Genomic DNA, 22833 nt, shown 5'->3' with positions numbered 1-22833 from the left:
GCCTTCCCTGGTGTTTAGGTCTCTCTATAGAATAATTAAACCTTTTAAAACAGATTTGCAAATGTACTTAGATACTGAAAGATGCAAGCGTGCCTAAGGAGACAATTTTAAGCACTGTAACAACTGCTGGGCAACTAGGCAATGGTTAAGCCACGTATGAAAACCCCATCAGACAGGTATCTACATTTCTGAGCATTGGCATACTCATGAAAATTCTGCCCTCATGACCTAATTACTTAATAAACTGCACCACATACATTTTTAAAGGAGAATAAAAATGTCAAGTTCTATTTCTTCGTGTACATGTTAAATAAAAATGCACACAATGACAATATAATAATTCTAGATATCACCACAGTATTTAAAGGGTCTTTCTTACTCAAACATTCACGAAAAGCATAAACATACATTTAAAGCATAAAATTCATAGGATTATGAAGGAAATGCCACATTAATTTGCATGGATTTATATGCCCTCCTGACTGTAGCAACTCAAGATGAAATCTTTTCCAGGGCAGTGGTACATATACTATATAAACCAGAAGACCTTAATAGTTCATCAGTCAAGTTTACTCAGACAGAGAAGCTGCTAGAATTTTTACAAGATGTCTACTATACTGTAGAAGTGTCCATTGTAACCCATACTCCTCAAAAGCAGGATACCATCACAAAGAACAAAAACCTAGTGTCCATACCTGGCTGTTTAAGGAGCATAAGCAGATGATCTATGAATGAAAAAAAAAAACCAACAAAACCACTGTGAAGAGCACTCCCTTTGCACCAAGTACAAAATACAGAGAGAACAGAGAGAACAAAAAATGATGCAGTGATTTCTGTTCCCCTCCCCTGTCCACGCACATACAAGAAACTCAAGGACAAGAAGTAAAGCAAATCACTTACAACAAATATGAAAACCCAAGATAATCAGAACCAGGAATCCAGAATGTTCTAGTCAGGTCACAAAAAACCACCACAAATTGGATCCCTGCTTAATGTTCCCCTGGGACATAACTTGATATTGTCTTTGATGATGCAAATCCCTGATTTCTATTGGGTCAGTTCCTTGCAGAAACCAAGACAATTTGAAAATGAAACCCAGGTCACTTGTGAAGCGTTTTATGCAGGTGCATATAAATTACATTTGTGCACTTTAACATACCAAACCTAACAAACAAAAGTTCACCGCAGGGAAACATAAATATAAAGCAAATAGATCATTTATGTTGCTGAACATACCGTGAACGAAGCCACGCTCCAAGAACTGTGATTAATATACTGTACACTACTGACAGATAAAATGATTCATAGTGAACCAATTAGCAAAACATGTTTCATATTAGACAGAGCAAGAAGAAAACTCAAGTTCCATAAGTATGAAGTGGCTACATAAGCAACTTTTTATTTAGGTGACTAGTGCTGCCCTCAGCCCCACAAAAATATATAAATCAAATATTAAACCATCACTTAATAAAGAGGCAAAAGGAACTATCAATGGCCAATGAAGATTTGGCAGAAATATGCCTCCTTAGGATTTTACAACTTAAATATATATATATATATATATATATATATATATAGTAATTTGACCAAAACTTCTGAGAAATGGATATGGCCAATACACAGGATCGCAAGACGTACCCGCACTGTAAGTGTTCAAAAGCAGATGGCACGTAAACAGAAAACGCCTCATTCCCAGATGGTTTTTCTTCATCCAAAGGATAACAGAACTACTCTTCTTCCTTCTGCAAGCTGGAAGCGCTTCCTCAGATTAAACAACTATAATAGCACATATACAGCCTAATATCAGAGGCTAATGAGGTAAAACTAATCAAGTTCAAATTGAAAGGAAGGGTAACCACTTTCATCAGCAAAGGAACATAGCCTGTTTAGGACAAAGGAAGCATTTTTATTGCCCAGTGACTTCTTTGCACCATGGTTTCCTAATATCTGACACTCTGCTGATGGCAGCAGTGCCTGGCATGCTAGCAGATTATGCACTGGGTGAAAATAAAACTGTCAACATTTCACAATGATCTATTTGAGTTCAGTCTAACTACCAGACATGAAGCAAGAATTAGAGTGCAAAATATCATCACCTGCGCTGCGTAGGCCAAACCTGAATATACAGAAGAGTTTATATAGCTAAAATCTCTAAAATTTATCTCTGTCACAGTCATTTCAAAGGCAAAGCAGCACAACTGGCAAGCAGTCAGTTTTGGATGTTTTGTTTTCTATTTCCCACTCAAAGCAGAATCCAATAACTTAAAGCTTATTGCCAGACAGCTATTAATAGGACAGAAAAGTATGCTATGGAAATATATTATTAAAATATTCATTATATTATCATTTATTAAAAAATTAAGAGATAATGAACAATAAAGTTATTTCTGGTGACTGCCTGTGTGCAAAGATATGAAATATATTACATAAAACAACCTATTTCTAACTACATTTCCACTATAGAGAACTTTGTGACCACATAAAAGACGTTTTGCTGTCCATCTTACTCTCTAGTGACTCACTTCCATTATTCACTGCCATGCTTTAAGTCTAAATATATGAAGGAAACTTTGGTGTTCATTCCTTGCTTTTGAAGCCAAAAAGACTGCTTGGAACAAGCCAGGAGAACAGTGTACCGTGGGACTGTGACGTCAGTATAGTACTTACTCTTTCATGAATAGTAATTACTCTAGCAAGTGTGTAAAGCAGACAGGCCCAGTTACATAAGGCCCAAAGCAAGTTTTATGAACTGCAGAAAAGCATGATTAGTATGGGGAGGGGCGGAGGGGGGGAAACATGTTTCACACTTTTATTGTAAAGAACATAAGAATCTCACAGAAACTGCCAGAACAGATGTTCATAAATTGGACCCTTAATCTACAGCACTTTCCAGGTTTTAAGCTATATCCACTGGTCTGTAGAACATATTCCTCTCTTTTTAATATAATTCTTCTGTTTAGTTTTTCTAATAAATAAGTTTATGACTTTAGTAGTGTTGCCAGCTGTTCAATTTTGATTTACTGTCAGAGTCTGCTTTAATATATAGTGGCTTTTGTGGCTTACCCATATAGATTACATTTTAAGCTTCAAGATATCACTATAAAGCAGCTGGAAAAAGTACTGGCTGTGCTCGGAAACCAGCATTATTGCTGTAGTGATCAGCCACTTAAAGATGCAACAACACCAGTAATTAAGTTTCCAACCGTGTGATTCTATGATTCTATGCTCTAAAAACCTTTTTGATACGCCATTCCCAAAATAAAATTGCTGAAGTTACTGTGTAAGCCAAAGACCTGTTGAGGTATATTCTTTATAAAGCCAGCCCAAGAAAATCAATGATTAACAATTTGGCAGTATATTGGCTGGCAATGCAGAGATTTTACAGTGATCACTCTTTCTTGCTTCATTACATAATTGCTCTGTGTAGCTTAAGACAACTTCTTAAATGCTTTCACATAAACAAACAAGTAATACCCCAGGTTCAAACATCACAAAATCCAGACATCATCAGTAATGGCTTCTGATAAGTATCAGTAGGTGTTATAGTTACTGCAGCACAAAAAGCACAGAGTAAAGAACGCGATAAATAAGTTCTAGGAAAACAGAAAACTTTTCCACACCTTGAACTCCCACTGCATTCTTTACAACTCCTGATGCAGTCTTTTCTAGAAAATCTCTGTCTTCACAGCACGACAAGCGAATACTGCTCTTAAAGAACAGTACCACAGTAAAGTACCACAACAGTATTCTTTGAATTGACTGATGGATCTAAACTGAAAACTCCAGTAATATTCTATCATTGAACAAGTGTAGAATCAGACAGACGCAGTAGATTTTTCTTTTTTGTTGTGATACATCATTCATGGAAGATGTAAAAGGAGAACGAAAGCCAAACCAACATAAAACAAAACCAGCCTTTATATATTGACAATTTTATATGTGGACAGAAGAACATAAAACCTTAGAAATGATCAACTTAACAGACAGACCAACAACTCCTGTGCCCTGCTCTCTTTGGATCTTGGTGGTATGGCAGTAGAGGTTGAACCTCTTGATAATATTCCATTACATTTTGTTCCTGTGTGACTGGTGATAGCAGGGGGGCAGCCTGAGAAAATGGTGTCTGAAATGGAAGTGCAGATGAAGGAAAGACATTGCACTGAATTTCTCCATGCAGAAGATATGGTACCCAATGACATTCATCAACACTTGCTGAATGTTTATGGAGACTAAGCACTGGATGTGAATGCAGTAAGATGGTGGGTTGCACTGGCAACAGTGGTCACCTCTGCTGATACAGATTGTTATGAGAGCAGCATGCAGGTTCCTGTTCATCACTGAACAAAATGCAGAGCTAATGGTGGTGACCATGCTGAACAATTTGTAGCTGAGAATTTGCTCTATCAAATAGTGGTGCTGTGTTTTTTATATCTATTGTAGTTCCCATTGAAATAAAAAGGAGGTATTACTTTCAGAGCAACCTACACATGTGTGAAAAACATATTTCAAAATATGAATGAATTCTATCAGCACATACTAATACAGTATAATTGCATAAGTAAACCTACTGGACAGTACTTGATGCAAGAGATAGACCATGTGGTATCCGCAAGGAAAGAAAAAGAGTAATCCAAAACAGTAATCCAAAAGGGCTAGTAATGAAAACATCAGAGTAAACTTGGAGCAGCTCACAGGAAGTCACTAGAATTGCTCTGAAGTTTACATCTGTATAACCAACTGCAATTTTTTATCTTCAGATTCCCCACACTGAGAAATGCCGAAGAATGTAGAAAATGTGATCCGGCTCATTTTACACTGTCAAAAACTTAAGCATTAGAAATACTAACCTGAATAAGATTGGATCTGACAGCAAATTATTTTGCAGAAGAGCAACACAGCAAGAAGCTCCTGCAGCATTATCTTAAAGTCTGTGAGAACTTCAACTTATCTAAAGTAGTTTCAGGACATTGCTTCAGACCTGCGATCTTTCATATATGACAAACTGGTATTAATCTTATTAACAAATCTGTTATAAGAACCCTCCTTCATAGCATAGCCTACCCTTCACCTTCTGACCTGATTGGAACCAATAATTGGTTATTTGGGATGAAAAAAAAATTTCTTTTTAATTATATTTTTATAATTCATTGGACTATGAAGAAAAAGTTTATGTTTTCCCTGCTGGTTTGGAAGAAACTTCCACATTTTCTGCTTTTACAGAGTAGTAAATATATTCAGTTACTGCATACATTTCAGTTGAAGTTGCAGCACACACATAAACACCGTACAACTGTTGCTACATTTTACTGACTCTAAACCTGTGAAGCAGTTGAAAAAAGGTAAGTTTCATCTGTTTTAAATAGAAAATAATACCACAATAGCACTTGTCTCTTTTCCCTGCTTTGTCCAAAATCCGAGCACTAACGCCCTATTCACACTTGAACATTGGTTATCCTCTATCATCGACTTCCTTTAATAATAATATATGAGAATATATTTCCACGGTAGCTAATGGAGACATTCCTACAAATCAATGTGCTGCAGTGATACAGAAATAAAAGCTTATTTCACTGTAATGATGCTTCCAGACTTCCCTTAAGTCAGGTGGTTACTTGCAGTTAATGATCTGTGACATACCACACAAGTAGTCCTAAAAAGACTTATTATCCACTGCATGTGCAACAATATTTGCTTTATGGATGGCTAAATGAATGAAGACATTCAATGTAACTGTAAAAGTAAAATCAAAAGAAAACTTACAAGTAACATGTTTTCTTTAAGTAAAAGAGCTGTGAACATTTTCCATTAATACTTAACCTTTTGCTGGAGCAGTGCAACCACATATAATGCTGGAATCCATAAAGCCCAAGAGCTGTTCAGGGTTAACACTGATTAACTGCCCCCAATCAGAAGTTATAACTTTTAAAAATTTCAGAGAGCTTCAGTCCGTAAGTGAAATCAAACTGCACTTATATCACGTGGCAAAGGCAGAGATGGAACACTTGCAAAGAACAGAAATTCTGTGCTGGCTTAAAAACAGGTTAGTTGGGGATTTTATTTGTGTGTGTGTGGTTTTGAGTTGGTTTTTGTTTCTGATTCTTTTTCAGTCCAGTAAAACAGATATTGAATGGTTCAAAACCATGTATTTTATGGTGCACTGATTTCCATTTACATAACAATAAAAAGAATAGCAAACTAACTTAAAATAAGCTATAATCCAGCAGCACAATATCTCCCACGACTCTCAGACTGTGCAGACATTCACACATTTTCTGTTTATAATTTTTTTCATTTACTAGACTCAGCTTTTGTCCACCATATGTCCACTGTAGATTAACTATTCCCCTAGGTACAATTAAGGGCTTTCCATTTGTTGTAAGAAGACCTAAGTATGAAGGACGCAGCCAGAAAAAACATTTCTACCTAAACCAAAAACAGAAGCACATTCAGCCTGGACTATGGTTTATGCAGCATCTTTTTTATTAGATGTGTGTCTACATCACTAAATAAACTGCGGACAAGATCCATGGAAACAGCAAGAGATCTCTCAGCATTTCGTTTGTGTATTATTATAAAAATAGGACACATATACTGTTCTAACCTCTGTATTTAAACAGTTTATTTCTATTTCCATTTTCAATGACATCTTTAAAGATTTTTCTGAATTTAAGCACAACTGTTAGTGAATGAGAACATACTATTTACTGGTACTTCTATCATACCAGCATTTGAGTTCCAATCACACTAATAACAATCTACCAGGTCTTGAAACTGGTCTTAGCACACAAAAAATTATGCAAGCAAATATATACTTACATATATATGCATACATGTATACATGTACATATACATATATATGTGTGTGTGTATGTATGTATACATACATGTATGTAATATAATATGTAAGTATATGTATTTTATTTTAAAAAGAAGGGAAGAGCAGATTCAAGATTCAGTATGGGATAGACAGGAAACCACGTTCTCCACACTCAGTGAAGTAAGAAAGCATAGCATAAGAACAGAGTACTAACTGGACTAGTTCATAACTACCACCACTTTCCCATTGCGATACCACACAAATAGAACGTTAAAATTGTTATTTCCAGCAGGCAGTTCACACAATATCTAATCTGCCCTGGTTTAAGTGAGTACAGACTTGCTGAGCTTTGTACACCTGTTTCATCAGCACTCTGCTTAACCATACATATCTCAGATTTGGACAACTGGTATAAGAGCTAAATATCTTTATGAGTAAAATGTACATGTTATTCAGTCTAATGCCACACTATAGCAGAAAACTGAGCATGTTCCCTACTGGCCAACCCTATCTGCTGAACATCAGAAAGTCTTCTCAAGACAAGCAGAGTAGAAGATGACAACGATCATTAACTGTCTTTTGACAGCACAACAGAACAGATTTCTCCTTTTTACTCTCCTTTTTTTGTCTATGTACCTCCATCCCTAAAGAGCCACCATCAAAGTCACATACAGATGTCCCAGCAGCAACAGCCTTGTTTTATCCAACTGGCTTAGCAGCTGCTGTATTCACATGACTTCCCATCTAAGTGATGACTTTGTGAAGGATTCTGAAAGAAGGGTACAATTAAAACATGGGCTGATTTGTGACCAGATGCAACAGACATTACAACAGATCTGAGCCAGAATGCAGTACATACATCCAGTTCCTCGCGACATCTCCCATATCTAAGTACTAAGGAACAGCAATAAACATTCTGCACACACGCTCCTTTTCTTTTTTCTATATGATTTTCTGTGAGCTTGGTAACTTTCTAAGAAGAACCACACCTATAGCATATGTATCATAATTTACTACATTTGTCCACATGGCAGTAGAACAGCAAAAGACTACTTTGGGCTGATGGCAGCCAGCTCCACTACTATGATGTCAAGCATGGTTTATGATTAGAATCTCCCAAGACAGATGCTTTCTCAGTGACATAATTGTATTGCTCAAAATCTTGTATGTTTCTGGATTGCTCCCATCCTTAAAGTAATACCTAACACACTCAGACACTGTGTTAGAAATATAACATTAGGATGAAAAAAATAATAATAATCATTTTCACCTGTAATTTCTCCACTTATTAAAGTATCTAGATAAAAATAATTTTATAAAAGCTAACTGACAATTTCATAAAAATTAACTGACCACTGAAAAAAAATGAAATATATGACTGCAATTTTCTATTAATCTTACAAGTTCGTCAAGACAAACATTCTATACATATTTTAAAACAGGGTAGCATTCTACATTTATTCAAATGAGTTGGTAAATTGACCGTAGCACAGGACAAGGTTTTCATTTTAAGGGAATTTCTACATGTAAGTAGTTTACCCTCCAATCCCATGAGTATGTGCGGGACCTGCTGTCAGGCATACAGAAACTTCAGTTTAATCAGGTATAAGACTCTGAAGAACACGGGTCTTCGCATTTGCTGTTCAACACTTGTCTTAATTAAAGGTGAAGAATCTAACAAGTGCAAGCCCACAGAAAACAAGAACAGAAAGTAGATGAGGGAGCTTGGAAGGAATGAGAGTGAACGTGTAATTCTAAACATTAATATGCTAGAGTTTCATAAAAAGTATTAATGAAGAAATGTCCTGAGTACAAATGGAGAGACTAAGTGGCTGAGGCAGTAAATGAGTCCAAACCCAGACTGGGTATGTCCTGTTACATATCACGTTCTCATTAGTACAGCATACTAAACACTGCAGGTATCAGGGATGAAGAACGTTTCTTTCCAAATTCAGATAAGATAGGTAAAAAGATTTTACATTGTATGTAAATGCAAGTTAAAGGGTACACTAAAACATAACCTTTAAACTTCACAATGTAACAACATATCACTTCCTGTTCAGAGATACCACTCCAAGATCAATTAATCACGGCTAAGACGAACAAACGGTCAACATTCTTAATTAGTGTTGATGCATTCTCCTCTGTGCCCTCATCTGTCATGAAGACTGTTTAAAAATCTGAGTTATTAGTCTTTATTGAGGAGTGGATCTGGTTAATATCTCTAGGGATAGAAATCATTCATCCATCCACTATACACTGGTACCTGATAATTCCTAGCCCCTACATAAGCTACAGATAACCTAAGACCATCTAGGTAACTATAAATCAAAGTGAGTGTAGCTCCCATGCAACCTGGGTTAATTTTTGTTTACAATATATCCACTGAAAATGTTGGTAGGACACTTGAGGAGTCTGCTCATAGATTAGTGCACAGGGAAATATATAAAGTAGTAGTCAAGGTAGACAGGAAAGAAATGCATCAGTCATACGTAACACCATGAAACCTCTCTACTTCACACTAATGACCAGAAGATCCACTGTGAATTACTGAACTTTAAATTAATACTACTTGTAAGCAAAGAGCAAAAAATACACTCTGTTCACTCAATAACCATAGATTAATTTGTAACATACAATGTAAATCAAAGTATTTTATAACAACATATCTTAAAAGTTACTGCATCGAAGCTCAAAAGCATTAATTAATCTTTACAGTGAGGCTCAGACCTTTATCTCAAGTACAAATTAAGCAGGATATAGCAACACAGATATGGGAACAGCTTAAATATACTTCATATCAAATAAAAATAAAATGAAGTTACGAAGAAAGTAACATTTAAGATTCCACAGCAACTGCAAAATTTGGGATCACAATCTTATGATTTATGATTAATACAAAAAAGAAATTTGACATTAAAACTTATAATTCTATTTGTCATTTACCAGACAATATAGGATTAGAAGGTAGAGGATTAACTGCCAACCAGAGATAGCTGAACAAAGCAGATCTGGGCAAGATTCAGCTTTCATAAGATCTGACTGAAATCAGCTTTCTACTGTCCCTGATAGAAACTGCAGATGAAAAAAAAATGGGAAGGAGTGAAATTTTTATATATGTATATATATATATATTAAAAAAAAAAAAAAAAGCACCCAGGAGGAAGATAGTCACCTTAAGAAAGTACTGCTTTCACAAAGGAGAACTGTATCTCTGAAGCTCGTTTTCAGAACTGGGCAATGACAGTCCTTCATTTTAGCTAGTATGGAAGAAAAAAAAAAGGGCTAGGTAAGGAGGATTGGAGATCTGGAATTCAGATCTCAATTCACATTATTCTATTATTTTCAATTAAGGTTCTGATGGATGAGAGATTGCAGACCAAATAGAGCTTCATATGTAAAAATTATTTTCCTAGTGTTCCATAAGAAAATCTTAATTGCTTACTATTACAGCAGGATTTCCAATCACTGAGGTTAATTATTATGCTTTCAATGGGCATAAAGTAGCTTACTGTATTCATTCTTTTAATCTAATGCAGCAGACAGTAAAATGGAAAAGTCAAAACTAGCACTGATGCATTCAAATCACAGTCGAACATTTTCTGTGGTGTAATATGAAGAAACTCCAAAGAAATTTAAGAGTGATTACAAATTACTGTAACAAACAAATCATTAAGGCTTATAGCCTTATAAACTGCTGTACTTGAAGTAACCTGCTTTCAGTAACAAGATTATCCAAGGAAACTATGTTATCTGATAGAATTAGTAAATAGTTTTCTATATGACACTGGGAAGGTAACACTGGGATGGTTTCACCTACATAAAAAATCTGGAAGCTATCTAAATGCTGGCCCAACATTTCAAATACCATGCAGTTATTTTCAATCATTCAATTTATCAATTTAATCCTGATTGTTAGAAATAACCCCCATCCATAAAAAGGGGGAAAAAGGAAAAAAAGGAAGACCCAGTGAACCACACGCAAGTCAGATTCAACTCCATGCCTAGGAAGATCACAGAGCAGATCCTCCTGGAAACTGGATGTGACTGATGAATGCTCCTTGGGCACCTTACTAAGAATGGCCTCGACTCTGTATAACATTGCTCAGCGCAGCAACTATAAACATCGGTGTGTTACAACATTGTTGTTCTCCTAGAATCAAAATGTAGCATCATACCAGACACTCTAAAGAAAACAATTCTGACCCAGCTGAAACTAATAATAGGTCAAATAACATCTGACAAATTTGGTGGCCTTCTACAATTGGGTTACAACAGGGCAGATAGGAAAGAGCAACTGACATCTGGACTTATTCAAATCATTTGACACTGTTCTACAGGACATCTGTGCCCTCAGATGTACATGCATTTGAGGAACAGACCAGTCAGTAGATAAGGAACTGGGTGGATGGGCACACTCAAAGAATTGCAGTCAACAGTTTGAAATCCAGATGGAGACTTGTGATAAGTGGTGCTTCTTAGGGGCACTATTTAGCTTCTTTGTTGGCAAAATGGATGGGATTGAGCTCACTCTCAGCAGGTGTGCAGATGACACCAAGTCTTGTGATGTGGTCAATATGCTGTAGGGAAGGAATGCCATCCATAGGGACCTTAACTGACTCAAGAGGTGGGTGTGGGTGAACCACATGAATTTCAACAAGTACCAGGTCCTGCACCCAGGCCAAGGCAACTCCAGGCAGAAACAGAGGTTAAGCAGAGAATGGACTGAGAGCATTGGTGGATGACAAGCTCAACATGAGTCAGCAGAGAGATCTTGCATTCCAGAAGGGCAACTATATCCTGTATTACATCTAAGTCTGGAATCCTTAACATCAGAAGGGCACAGAACTGATAGAGCAAGTCCAGAGGAAAGCTATAAAGGTTGTCAGAAGGCTGGAGCACCTCTCCCATCAAGCTGACAGAGCTGCAGTTGTTCAGCCTGGAGAAGAGAAGGCTCCAGGGTAACCTTACTATAATTTTCCAATACCTACAGGGGGCCTGCGGGAAAGCTGGAAAGGGATTCTCTGTGCAGGAACGTACTGGTAGGACAATAGACTTCATCTAGAAGCATGTGGATTTAGATATTTGGAATAAATTCCTAACTTACAGTGGTGAGGCACTGGAACAGGCTGCACAGAGAAGATTCATACACATAATTCCTGGAAGCGTTCAAGGCTGGAATGAATTCAGCTCTGGGCAACCTGATCTAGTAAATGGTGTCCCTGCACATAGTAGAGGTTGGTAAAACTTCCCTGGTAGCTTCAACCTTTTGTAATATGCAAGAATCAATATTATGCTTGTGTAATATTTAGTCTCTTTCCCTACCCATGCAGTGCCTGACAATAACCTCTCACAGACAATTAAAGTATTGAAGTGAAAACCTTCATAGACATTCTTCTATTATCAATGTCATAAAAGCAATACACTTCTAAAACTTTTTTTTTTTTAATCATACTGAAATAGAATTAAAGCAAAGTAATGACTTCTGTAAAATGCATCTCCCACATGCCTTCTTTTGAGCGACACCTAGGAGCTCATGTGTGCAACAAGAAGCATCCTCAGGATCACAAGAAAGCAATACTTTGCTTTCTTTCCTTATATACAATTTATATTGGAAAGGAAAGAAGGTAGCAAGTACAGTGTTCCTCCTGCTGTTTTCTGAAATTGAAAACTCCTTCCCCAGTCTGCCTTCACCACTTTATTTCTGCAGCTACTTTATACTGCTCTCATCTTTATTAGAAAAAGCAGTGAGAGTGAGGATCCAAAGCTCAGATACGCTAATAAGGATGTTTCTAGATTTCTTAACTGGAAATGAAGGAATTTGGATAAAAATCTATCTGGGGAACTAAATGGGTGATGATTGCATAAAGTGGTATACTTTGTTGGGCAGAAGAACATTATATCTTACTTATATAATGAAAAAGAAGTTAATAATAATCCCAAAGAACAACAGGTAACAAGTAACCTTGTGCAAAATCAGAAATAGCATAAAAAAAGAAGTATAATACATGACTCATAAACATCATGCCCAGCGTGCTTACTTTAAGTAATAGATACCAGCTCTTAATTTACCAGTCTCTTGATATACAGAATCGTGAAATATACCTGTTATCAGATCCAGGAATGCTTCCCAGCTCTCCATTCTAGAAGTATGCCATGATTATATCCTGAAGCCCTATCAAATTCAAACATGGATGAGAGATCTCTCCATTCCTGCATGCTGCTCTCCAAGAAAAGAAAACACAGGCAGAGAGATTGCAACAAGTCCCTCAACCTAACCACCCAGAACCTTGAGGTGCACCCAAATATGCCGTATGTACATAATATTGCACAAGACAGTACATGTTTCAATTTACTAGCGATATATGCCCTGTGACTCTTCTTCATTGGAAAGCAATATCCAGAGTGTTCCAATTAATATTTAAATACAAATAACTTACTTTTATTTCCAACCAAGGCCACAAGTGGCTGCATTTCTGATTCTTCAGTCACTTTTTTAACCGCATTATACCAATCCTCTAAATTTTCAAAGCTCTGGCAGTTGGTAATATCATACACCAAAAGAATACCCTGAAGAAAAAAATACATTTAAAACGTTACAAGTTGTAAAAATATTTTTAACATGGTAAAGTCTAATTTATTATTATAGTAAAATAGGTCATTTAAAATTAATCACATTTTATCTTGTAAGGAATTAAACAAGAGTCAGTACAAGCTGATATAATAAACATGTTATTACAGTATTTCTCCTGCATTACAGGTGATCCAAATTCAAACACTAGCTGATCTACAAAAGCAGAGTAAAATGGCAATTCAGGAAGATGCGCAATTAGTTATACTGGAAATATGCCAAAAAGTATGTGCAATATGAAAAATAATAAAGGTATTTCTTACGAATCATAGAATCATATAGCATGGTAAAAATCGCACTGGACATAGACTTATTTCTGCAAATCTTAACTGTAGCTTAACTCTCCCCTCCTTGGAAAAACAAAACAAAACAGAAAATGTGCTCAATTACATATTCCTACATACTGCCCAACTTACTGCAACTCCACTCTCCTTTGGAAAGAAAGGCCACATGCCTCCCTTAACTGCTGTAGTAGACAAGCAAGATGCAGTACTGGCAGTCTTTTTGCCTTTCAAAGAAATACTAAAAACATAGTCAGAAGTCAAGAAGAAGAGGGTGCTTCACGTATTTCAGAGGCTGCAAGTAATAAATACTCCAAATAAGCATTGTTGAGTATCTTGTTCATAAGGAATTATGTTAGAATTCAATTCTATTGTGCTTGTAGAGCTCACATCTGGAAAATATCCCTGCAACCGCACACTGTCCCTTACATTAAATATTCATCAATATTCTTAAAAAGAAAAAAAAAAGAAAAAAAAAACCCACACAAAACTAGTTGGTTCAATGGTTCACTGTCAACAGAAAAGATTTTCCAAGAAAAGCTTTTCTGAGGTTTGTCCAGGCTCAGACTTTGCTGAACTGTTTCATTAGTACTACGCAAGATGACAAAATACAGTGCAAGCATTAATTTCAAAGGATACAACAAACTAGCAAAGACTGCAGTAGTATTTGAGTAAGTTTAGATTATAAGATGAGAAGCAGTCTAAAAATAATAGGATGCAGTTCAATAAGTACCATGACAAGTTCAAAAGAAGCAATAATCAACAGCACAAGGATAGGAAACACCTGGCTTTCTAACAGGTTCTACAGAAAAGGATCAAGGAGTTACAGTAGATCATGGTTGAATCTTATTTTGTAGTCACAAAAACAATTATCATATTGGCATGAAACATTCCAGGTGAAGTACTGCATCCAGCTTTGGACACAATGTCAAGAAAAGGGTAGGTTAGAAGATAAATAACAGCACCAAAAGCTTAGAAATCCTTACATCAGAAAATTTTTAAAACCTAGAATGCTTTAACAAACATTAGACTCATGGATAACGAGCATCACAATGAGGGTAAAAGGTTCAAGAGAAGATTGCATGAGTCCTTTTTCATGTGTTCATACACAGTTTGCAGATGACGCTTGAACTGGGAGGATTAAGCTGATACTCTTAAGGGCCTGGCTACCATTCCATACGTAGGCAAGTTCAAGGAATGGGCAAACAAGAACATTCAACATTTAGCAAGGAGCAAAGACCCATAGCTGAGGAGCAATAGATAACACAGGCTGGGAACTGACTGGAGAGCTGAACTGAAAATGACCGTCAGGTCTTGGTAAACAGCAAGCCAAATCAGTCAGCAATGATCCCTGGCAGAAAGGATAGCAAGCAGGATTCTGAGCTGCATTAGCCACATGATAAGCAAGAGATCTGATCATAACCAGGATTTGTCAGATCACATCCAGTTTTTGGCCCCACAAGATACCAATATACCACAGTAATTTCAGCAGAGGTCCACCAGGACAACCAGAGGCTGGAGCACTTGTCCTGTGATAAAAAGCTGAAGGAACCAGACTTGTTTCAACATGAAGAAGAAACATCTGTGCAGATTTCCCACATCCATGAGGAGGCTACTGAGGTAATAGAGATAGGTTCTTCGCAGTAGGAACCTGAAACAATGGCTGTAAGTTTGAATGAGAGCTTCTCACTAGTTAAAGGAAAAGCTGCTTTCATGCAGGCATGGCTTCAGAGGAGGGCAACAGGTCCTACTGAGATCCCTTTAGTCCCCATCCCCTTTCTCTGCAAATAAGTGAACACAGCACACTTCTTGCAACAGGAGTCAAGTCAGCAGCGTCTTCAGTGCTGAAGAATTAAGCATTTAATGTTGACTAACTCTGTTTCTACTAATTCTTCACAAAATGCTACACTACTACAGATGCTTTCACCCTGTATGATCAGAAGAAAGAGCATTCATGGAGGATTTACCATGAAAGACATTGCTGAATGAAGTTTGGAACTAGAGCTCACCTGACTTCCTTTTTGCCCCCTTCTCCATGAAATAAACCACTGCCATGAAAGCACTTTCGTTTCTCAACCATTCTCTTTTTTGAACCTTGTCAGTACTTGTTATACTTGGCAAATACAACATCTCAGACTCTGGGAAAAACTCAGCACACCATCCAAGTCATAAAGAATACTTCCTGCCTAGAATTCTGCCACAAAAGCACTCTCTAAGCAGCTTAATATGTTGCGAATAAGGACCAGGCATAATGCCACCGCTAAAATTTCTCATTTTTTCTTTTAACCGAAGATAGAAACTCCATCATTGCTTTCACAAAAGAAATATATTTTCCACAAGCTCACACTATCTACTCGTTCCATACTCTATATACTGTAAAATCTGCTACTTCCCTATTGTACGTGAGGAATTGAGGTGGAAAATTAACACTGGCATTTTCTTTAATAACACAAAAAAGTAGCACGTTCTCTGCCATGAAAAAGGCATATTGTCATCAAAACATGGCATATTGTCATCCATATGAACAGCACGTTAAATTGTCTCATCTGAAGCAATGGAGCAAATAGAACCTGCTTACACAATTGCAGCCTTATAATGGAGGTATTTTGCTTATATGAGCGCCAATACATGAGTACTTTCTATCTCAGAATTATAGGATATATTTTAAAAATAAGCCACTGGAAACTGAGAATAGTGCAGAAATGATTCCTTGGTCTCTAGTTAAGGCAGAGTGTGCAGTTCTCTCTCTTCTGTTAACAAACCAGTTGATGAGGAAGCACATGCCAGCTCTCGTAAGGATACTTTAAACTGGATATATGGATAGGAACAGCAATTACAGCTTAGAGATGGGAACATTTCTGAGATATTTACCACACATACAGTACTATTATACAAGAGAACAGCAATTATAGAAGCACTGTAACTATTCAACCAGTCAATAAATTCATACCAAACAATCGACACTTAAAAGATGTCAAGTTCATGTCAGAATTTGTCACAATAAAAGAAAGCAACTGAAAACAATAACTACAAAAATTGCTTTGCTCTTCAGGCTTCTCCCCAGCCACCCTACTTCTACAATAGATTTCAGTATGATTTTTTTTTTTAAATACTTATAAAACATTAGAGCAAATTTTTAGTGCTCTCCCTTGGAGTAAAACTGAATTTTTGCTGAGTAGTAATACCTTGCAAATCTGCAGAAATACTATTTTTACAGGACAAAAAAAAAAAAATAGGTTTACAATGTACTCATAATTAACCACTGTTGCCTTAAGTGATATTGAGGATATGTGTACTTAAATACATTACATTGCAGCAACTCAGTCACGTGAAATAGGACTGTACATCAGCTCAGCTGTGGTAACTGACTGACCACTCTTAGCCTCTCAGTTATGAGATAAACGTGCTTTAATTTGTGCTGACAAAACGTCATTTCTTAGCAACTTTCATTTATAAAGAACAAAGACTTATCTCCAGCTTGTAGAACTCCACTGGTTCAACAGTGAAATTCAACTACCACGACAGGATGCAGAAACAGTATTGGTTTAGATCCATGGGGAGGAAAAAAAATAAATAAAAGTAAAAAGCAAGTGTTTTAGGACAGCAAGTGAATTGCAGTTTCTCCGACTGCAACCATGCAAGAAAATTAAGTAGCTGCTCATCATCAAATCTGCCATTCTTACTTTTAAAGATAGCAAGGAGATGAGGGACCTCCATCAAAAATGGAACCATGACTTAACTATACAATCTATCCCGTAAAACTGACTCGGTTCTAATCAGAAAACTTCCAGTAACTTCTAAAAAAGTACACCTGGATCCCCTGCATACTCCCCCTGCTGTCCTGATCATGTTTCAACTGAGGTGACGTGAATGATTTCAACTGTTTCAGATTCTCAGAACTTCCACCTACAGATAGTCTATTTTTTAGGTAGGTCTATCACACAGTTGAGTTGCTGAGCAGAAAGCCAAGAACTCAGCCACTTCTGATTTCTGAGTCTCATCATCCAGAAGAGCAACAACGTTAATCATGCTACAGCTACCTGTACCAAAGCATGATGCACACTGGAGGCACATCACATGCTGTTCTACGCTCATACTTTAAGTTGGAATGATCCAGACTTGCAAAATACATGCAGATGAACACAATTTCCAGAGCACAAACAAACTGTCTGCATTATGTTTATGTACACTGTTTGCATTTCAAAATCAAGATGTTGAGAATCCCAGTCGCACCGCAAAAGCTGACCAGGTATAACACATCATAGGTATACATGCTTCCTTTATAGAAGCCTTTGCCAGAATTTCTCCAGTATTTAAAGAGTCTTCTTTTACAGAGGAATCCAAAACTAAACACAGTGTTCCAGAGTAGCCACAAAAATGTCAGAGAACAGGATAATCACTTTGTTTGACTTGCATCCCCCCAACCTCTCCCCACCCAAGAACTCCACCTCCTAAGACTTCTCACTGAATGACTGAGGATGGAGAGAACATCTGCAGCTCATCTAGTCCAATACTACAGCACCTGTGCAGGACTATGTCCAGATGACTTTTGAGCATCTCCACAGAGGGAGACTCCACAATCTGTTTTGAGCAGCCTGAGTCAGATCTTGGTTAATGTCATAGTACAAATAGCATTCCTCAATGTTCGGTACTGTGCTTCAGTTTGTGACCACTGCCTATCTCTGGGCACCAATAAAAGGAGTCTGGCTATGCCTTTTTAACCTTCTTTACGTTGGCAAGCCTTTTCTTCTCCAGACTGAACAGTCCCAGCTCTCTCAACCTTTCCTCACATGCGAGATGCTCCAATCCATTAAACAGCTTCGGCGGCTCTTCACTGGTCACCCTTCAGTTGATTCCCAACCAATACTGCTGCACAAGGTTATTCCATCCTGGGTGAAGGACTTTGCCTTCTCTGAACCACGTTTCTGCAGACCCATTCCTACTATATATCATGGTCTCTCTCAGGATCAGCTCTCACCTTCAGCACATTGACCCTTCCTCCCCAGTCTGGCATCGCTCACAGACTTGCAAACAATCTTTTGTTCCATTGTTCACAGGATTAATAAAAGACATTAAATAGTATCAACCCCTAAGGAAATCAATTTATAAGCAGACACCAGAAAGGCATCAAGCTATGGAAAACTTCCAGCTTTCTGTACACTTCACCAGTCACCTTGTGATCTGTCCATTCAACCTTCCTTGGTGTTGTGTTTTTGGTTGTTTTTTTTTATTATTATTATTATTTTATTAATGTAATTTCTCCTGGTATTAATAATAAAGATTTTGCTGAAGTCAAGGTAAATGACATCTGCTGCTCCCCTCTCTGCAAAGTGCCATAGAAGGCAATCAAGCTGGTTGGGTCTAATTCCATGCTAGCTCCTCCCAGTTCGTTTCTTGCTGCTTTGCTGTCTATTTACAGAATATTTTTCCTTCTAAATACTCCTACTTACTCTACTTCATCTTTCCCTTTCTCCTTTTACAAAGATACAGATGCTCAATATTAAATAAGCTTCTGCCTGAAAGCTGAAAGTGGTGCTTTTCAGAATTACTCTTGGTGTTTTGCACATATATGAAAATAAATATAGTTTTATCTGTCTTCAAAAGATGCTGTTACAAAGCTAATAGAAAAGCATGTTGAAAATCAGCTCAAATGGTAAGAAATCTAATAAAAAAGTTGACTTTGGGGAAGAAAAATAGACTTACAATGAAGAGATGTGGAAGAAACAAAAGAGATTAAACGCAGGTTTTTTTGTTGTTGTTGTTAACGAATGATTTTAAAAACATATTACTGTGCCCTTAAACTTACTGATAACTTTTTCACCTACTTTGGGGCACTGACATTATTAACTTTATGATGTACCATCATTCATAAGGAACTCCTAAGGTTTATCACCAAACTCAATATAGGAAAAAGGTTAATTGCCTTTTATTTCTTTCACTAAGTTTACTTGGGGCATATGGCATCAATTTGTGATTAATCAAATTCTGCCTGTCATGGAAGTCTGTTGCTTGGTGTATCTTTCACAGGCAGCAAATTTTTTTTATTAGAGAAATAAGAAAAAAAAAACTATAGAACAGATGCAACAGCTGAAAACATTTAGATCTTTTTTGAAAGTGACAAAATGATTAAATAAAGGCAAACTTATGAATTTTGCAACTAATACTATTTAATCTCCCTAATTAATCATTCCTGTGTTGTCTTCATCAGTACAAAACTTCTATCCAAGTTTTCGAATTCCATATTCTTTCTGCTTAAATTACTGTAGATTTTACAGAAAGATGAATTTGTTTTCTGATAAATGCAATATTAAAACATGATGCCTATTGTTTTCATTACCAACTCCAAGTTTAAAAACAGAGTATGTTTTAGGATCAATCATGTTAGAAACTTTGGCAAATAGTACTTCCTCTTAAATCAGTCAATAACTCAGGATACTATTATAATATAAAGCACCTACCTAAACCTACTACTCATTTTATACTGCTTACTTAGCTTAAAAATAAAATAAAAATAAAACAAATATTCATGGACTGGATTTCTGTGGAAACACTTAGCTACCTGGTTGTCTCCTTTTGTTTGCCCTCTTATAACCTCAGTTGTATGTATGAGTTTAATGGTGTAGGATTGCTCTTAATTTCCTCCTTCTACTTCTTCTCCCCAGGAGGCATCTCCTCTAAAAGCAGTCACTGTATCAACCATGTGGATACCCAAATCACCTTTACTATTTACTATGATTGCTTTCCTTAACTCAAGAGAAAAAGCACAGAAACATACATCTGTTCTTAAGTTATTCAGATCTACAAATGCACACACTTCCTTTGCTTTTTAAATCAGCTTTAAAAAAAACAACCTACAATAGCATGTTAATATCAATTATGTTTAGATTCAGCAGAGATTCAAGATCTACAAAGCAACACACTGCAAGATATTTATAATTTTGAGAACACAGTTTCAATTCATTCCATATAATTACTATATCACAATCAATACTGTACCTGAGCTCCATAAATATATTTATCCAGCATCTTGCCTCCTATTGTTTGTCCCCCTACATCCCACACTTGAAGAGTAACATTCAAATTTCCTGGAAAAGAAAATTATACAGGTTACTACGTAACCTGGAAAGCTTAGATACAATCAATTTATATTATCATGGCAGGTAATATCTCTTAGCATATCAACAGTAATAGCTTTTTACAAGTATAACACAAATAGTAACCAAATTTAAAGACAAAGACAACCGTCATTTGGGAAAAGAAATGTCATTTGTGTCCAGGTAACCCATTACAGTGTCATAAAACCATAGCTAAATATTCACATTCCAACATAGTTACTTCACAAAATCATACACAAAGTTTATCATCCTGACTAGAAGTTATACAACATACTTTACTCAAGGAATGCATAATAACTTTACAGGGAAATTTCTACAGTGCAGCGCTTGAAAGTGGAAGGTAACTGTGTCAACCTAACCATATTGTTTCATGTTCTGTGTCCCCTTTTCCTTCCACTTCCACATCTGTAAGGAAAATTCAGAGTAAATGTATTTTGGTAGTGATGCTCTTTAAATTACTGTAAAGAATTATGTGGTTGACATTAACTCAGAGATGCAGATACAAGTCTACATTGCCAAAGCCAACTAAATTTCCTCTATCCACCACCCCAAAGCGGACAACCAAGTTAAATATGATTTACATAATTTCATCTTCCAAGAATCTACACCAAGAACAGATCTGCCTTTCTACTCTAAACAGTTTTAATATCAGTTCTGAAGACTGTTGAAACTGTTAACAGGCTTTCAAAACAGGGTTACAAAATAAAAAAAAAATTAAAAAAGCAGCAGAATATTTAATACCCTGCAAGTCATACATACTTAGGAGGCCAAAAATTCAAATCAACAGTCTATGTATGTGCACACAGCAGCCTGTGTTACAACGTGCTTACTAATATTATAATACAATTTGGCTTGTTTTACAGTAACAACTGCAAAACTGCACTAATGTCTTGGAAGCACTAAACTAATAAGTAAGCCCCTGTAACTGTTTCTCATCTCCACATAATTACACATTAATAACAATCCTGTGTACTCACAATCATAACCACCTATGAACTTTACTCCAAAAAGGATATACATTGTGATAAATCCCCTATCACAACATTTGAGTTGAGTGAAAAATACAGTAATTTGGACTGCTAACACATACTTTCAATTCAGCTACTTCAAGTTATTAACAACTTTATTTCACACAACATGATCTGTTCAGCCTTCAATTTAAACCAAACTTCCTTACATGTTAATTGTGCAAGTATGCTTTGTGGAAATATATCCCAGCATTCCATAACTATAATAAGAACTATATAGCTGAATATATGCTATTTGTGCTACTAATTACTCCACATTACACTTTTATGATGCATCATGCTTTAATCTGGTTAAAAACACAAATATCCTAAACTTCTACTTTGGTCAAATATGCAGGGATGAACATGAAACTATCTATTCAGAGTACTCTTAAGGTACATACAGTTCTATCAACATTAAGATACAGAAATTGCAAAAGGAGCTTGGTAAATACATTACAAAACTCCCACTGAGGCAACCTTTCATAGAGTAAGAAGCTTATTTGTTTTGACCATGCATCTACTATTTATTGACTGATTCTTTTTAAACAACATAACAGAAGTTATGCAAACAATACAGGTAAGTCTTCCATCAGCTGGATGGGATGAACTGGTAACAGGCAGTCTGAAATGACTGTGCATTCTCAGTAGGTAAACCAACAAATATTCTCCAAAGTCCACCATGCTAAAGTATTGTATTGGTTGTACGCATTCTACTCCTCACCTCAAAAAACTCATTATGAGTTGTTAATTTCTCTTTACTAACAACAGAAGAAAGAAACAAAAGAAGAAATGGTTCTTAATTAAAGCCTCACTGAAATTAATGCTGATCATTCCTTGTGCAATGTTTAATTTTCCCCTTAAAATATATATTTTATATATATGTATAGCTCCTGTAATACTTGCTTTGTGCTCAGATTGATTATTGGGGGAAAAAAAAAGCATTAAGATTATTGTGACAGAAGGAAGAATGCCAGACCAT

The 22833-nt window shown here is 36.4% G+C and overlaps 1 protein-coding gene across 3 annotated transcripts in view; it reads right to left on the bottom strand.

Moving 5' to 3' along the window:
• RAB28 (RAB28, member RAS oncogene family) overlaps window positions 1–22833 on the bottom strand; it is a 58015-nt gene that overhangs the window by 26058 nt on the left and 9124 nt on the right. For all 3 annotated transcript variants that reach the window (XM_015862914.2, XM_015862911.2, XM_015862912.2), the window contains 2 exons: window positions 20726–20814; window positions 13258–13387 (listed from right to left, as the gene is read on the bottom strand). In XM_015862914.2, coding sequence (XP_015718400.1) covers window positions 13258–13387; window positions 20726–20814 — 219 coding nt within the window. The remainder of the gene's footprint in view (window positions 1–13257; window positions 13388–20725; window positions 20815–22833) is intronic.

This window comes from Coturnix japonica, chromosome 4 (genome assembly GCF_001577835.2).
Source record: "Coturnix japonica isolate 7356 chromosome 4, Coturnix japonica 2.1, whole genome shotgun sequence".
Lineage (NCBI taxonomy): Eukaryota > Metazoa > Chordata > Aves > Galliformes > Phasianidae > Coturnix > Coturnix japonica.
This window is presented reverse-complemented; position numbering and strand designations above follow the sequence as displayed.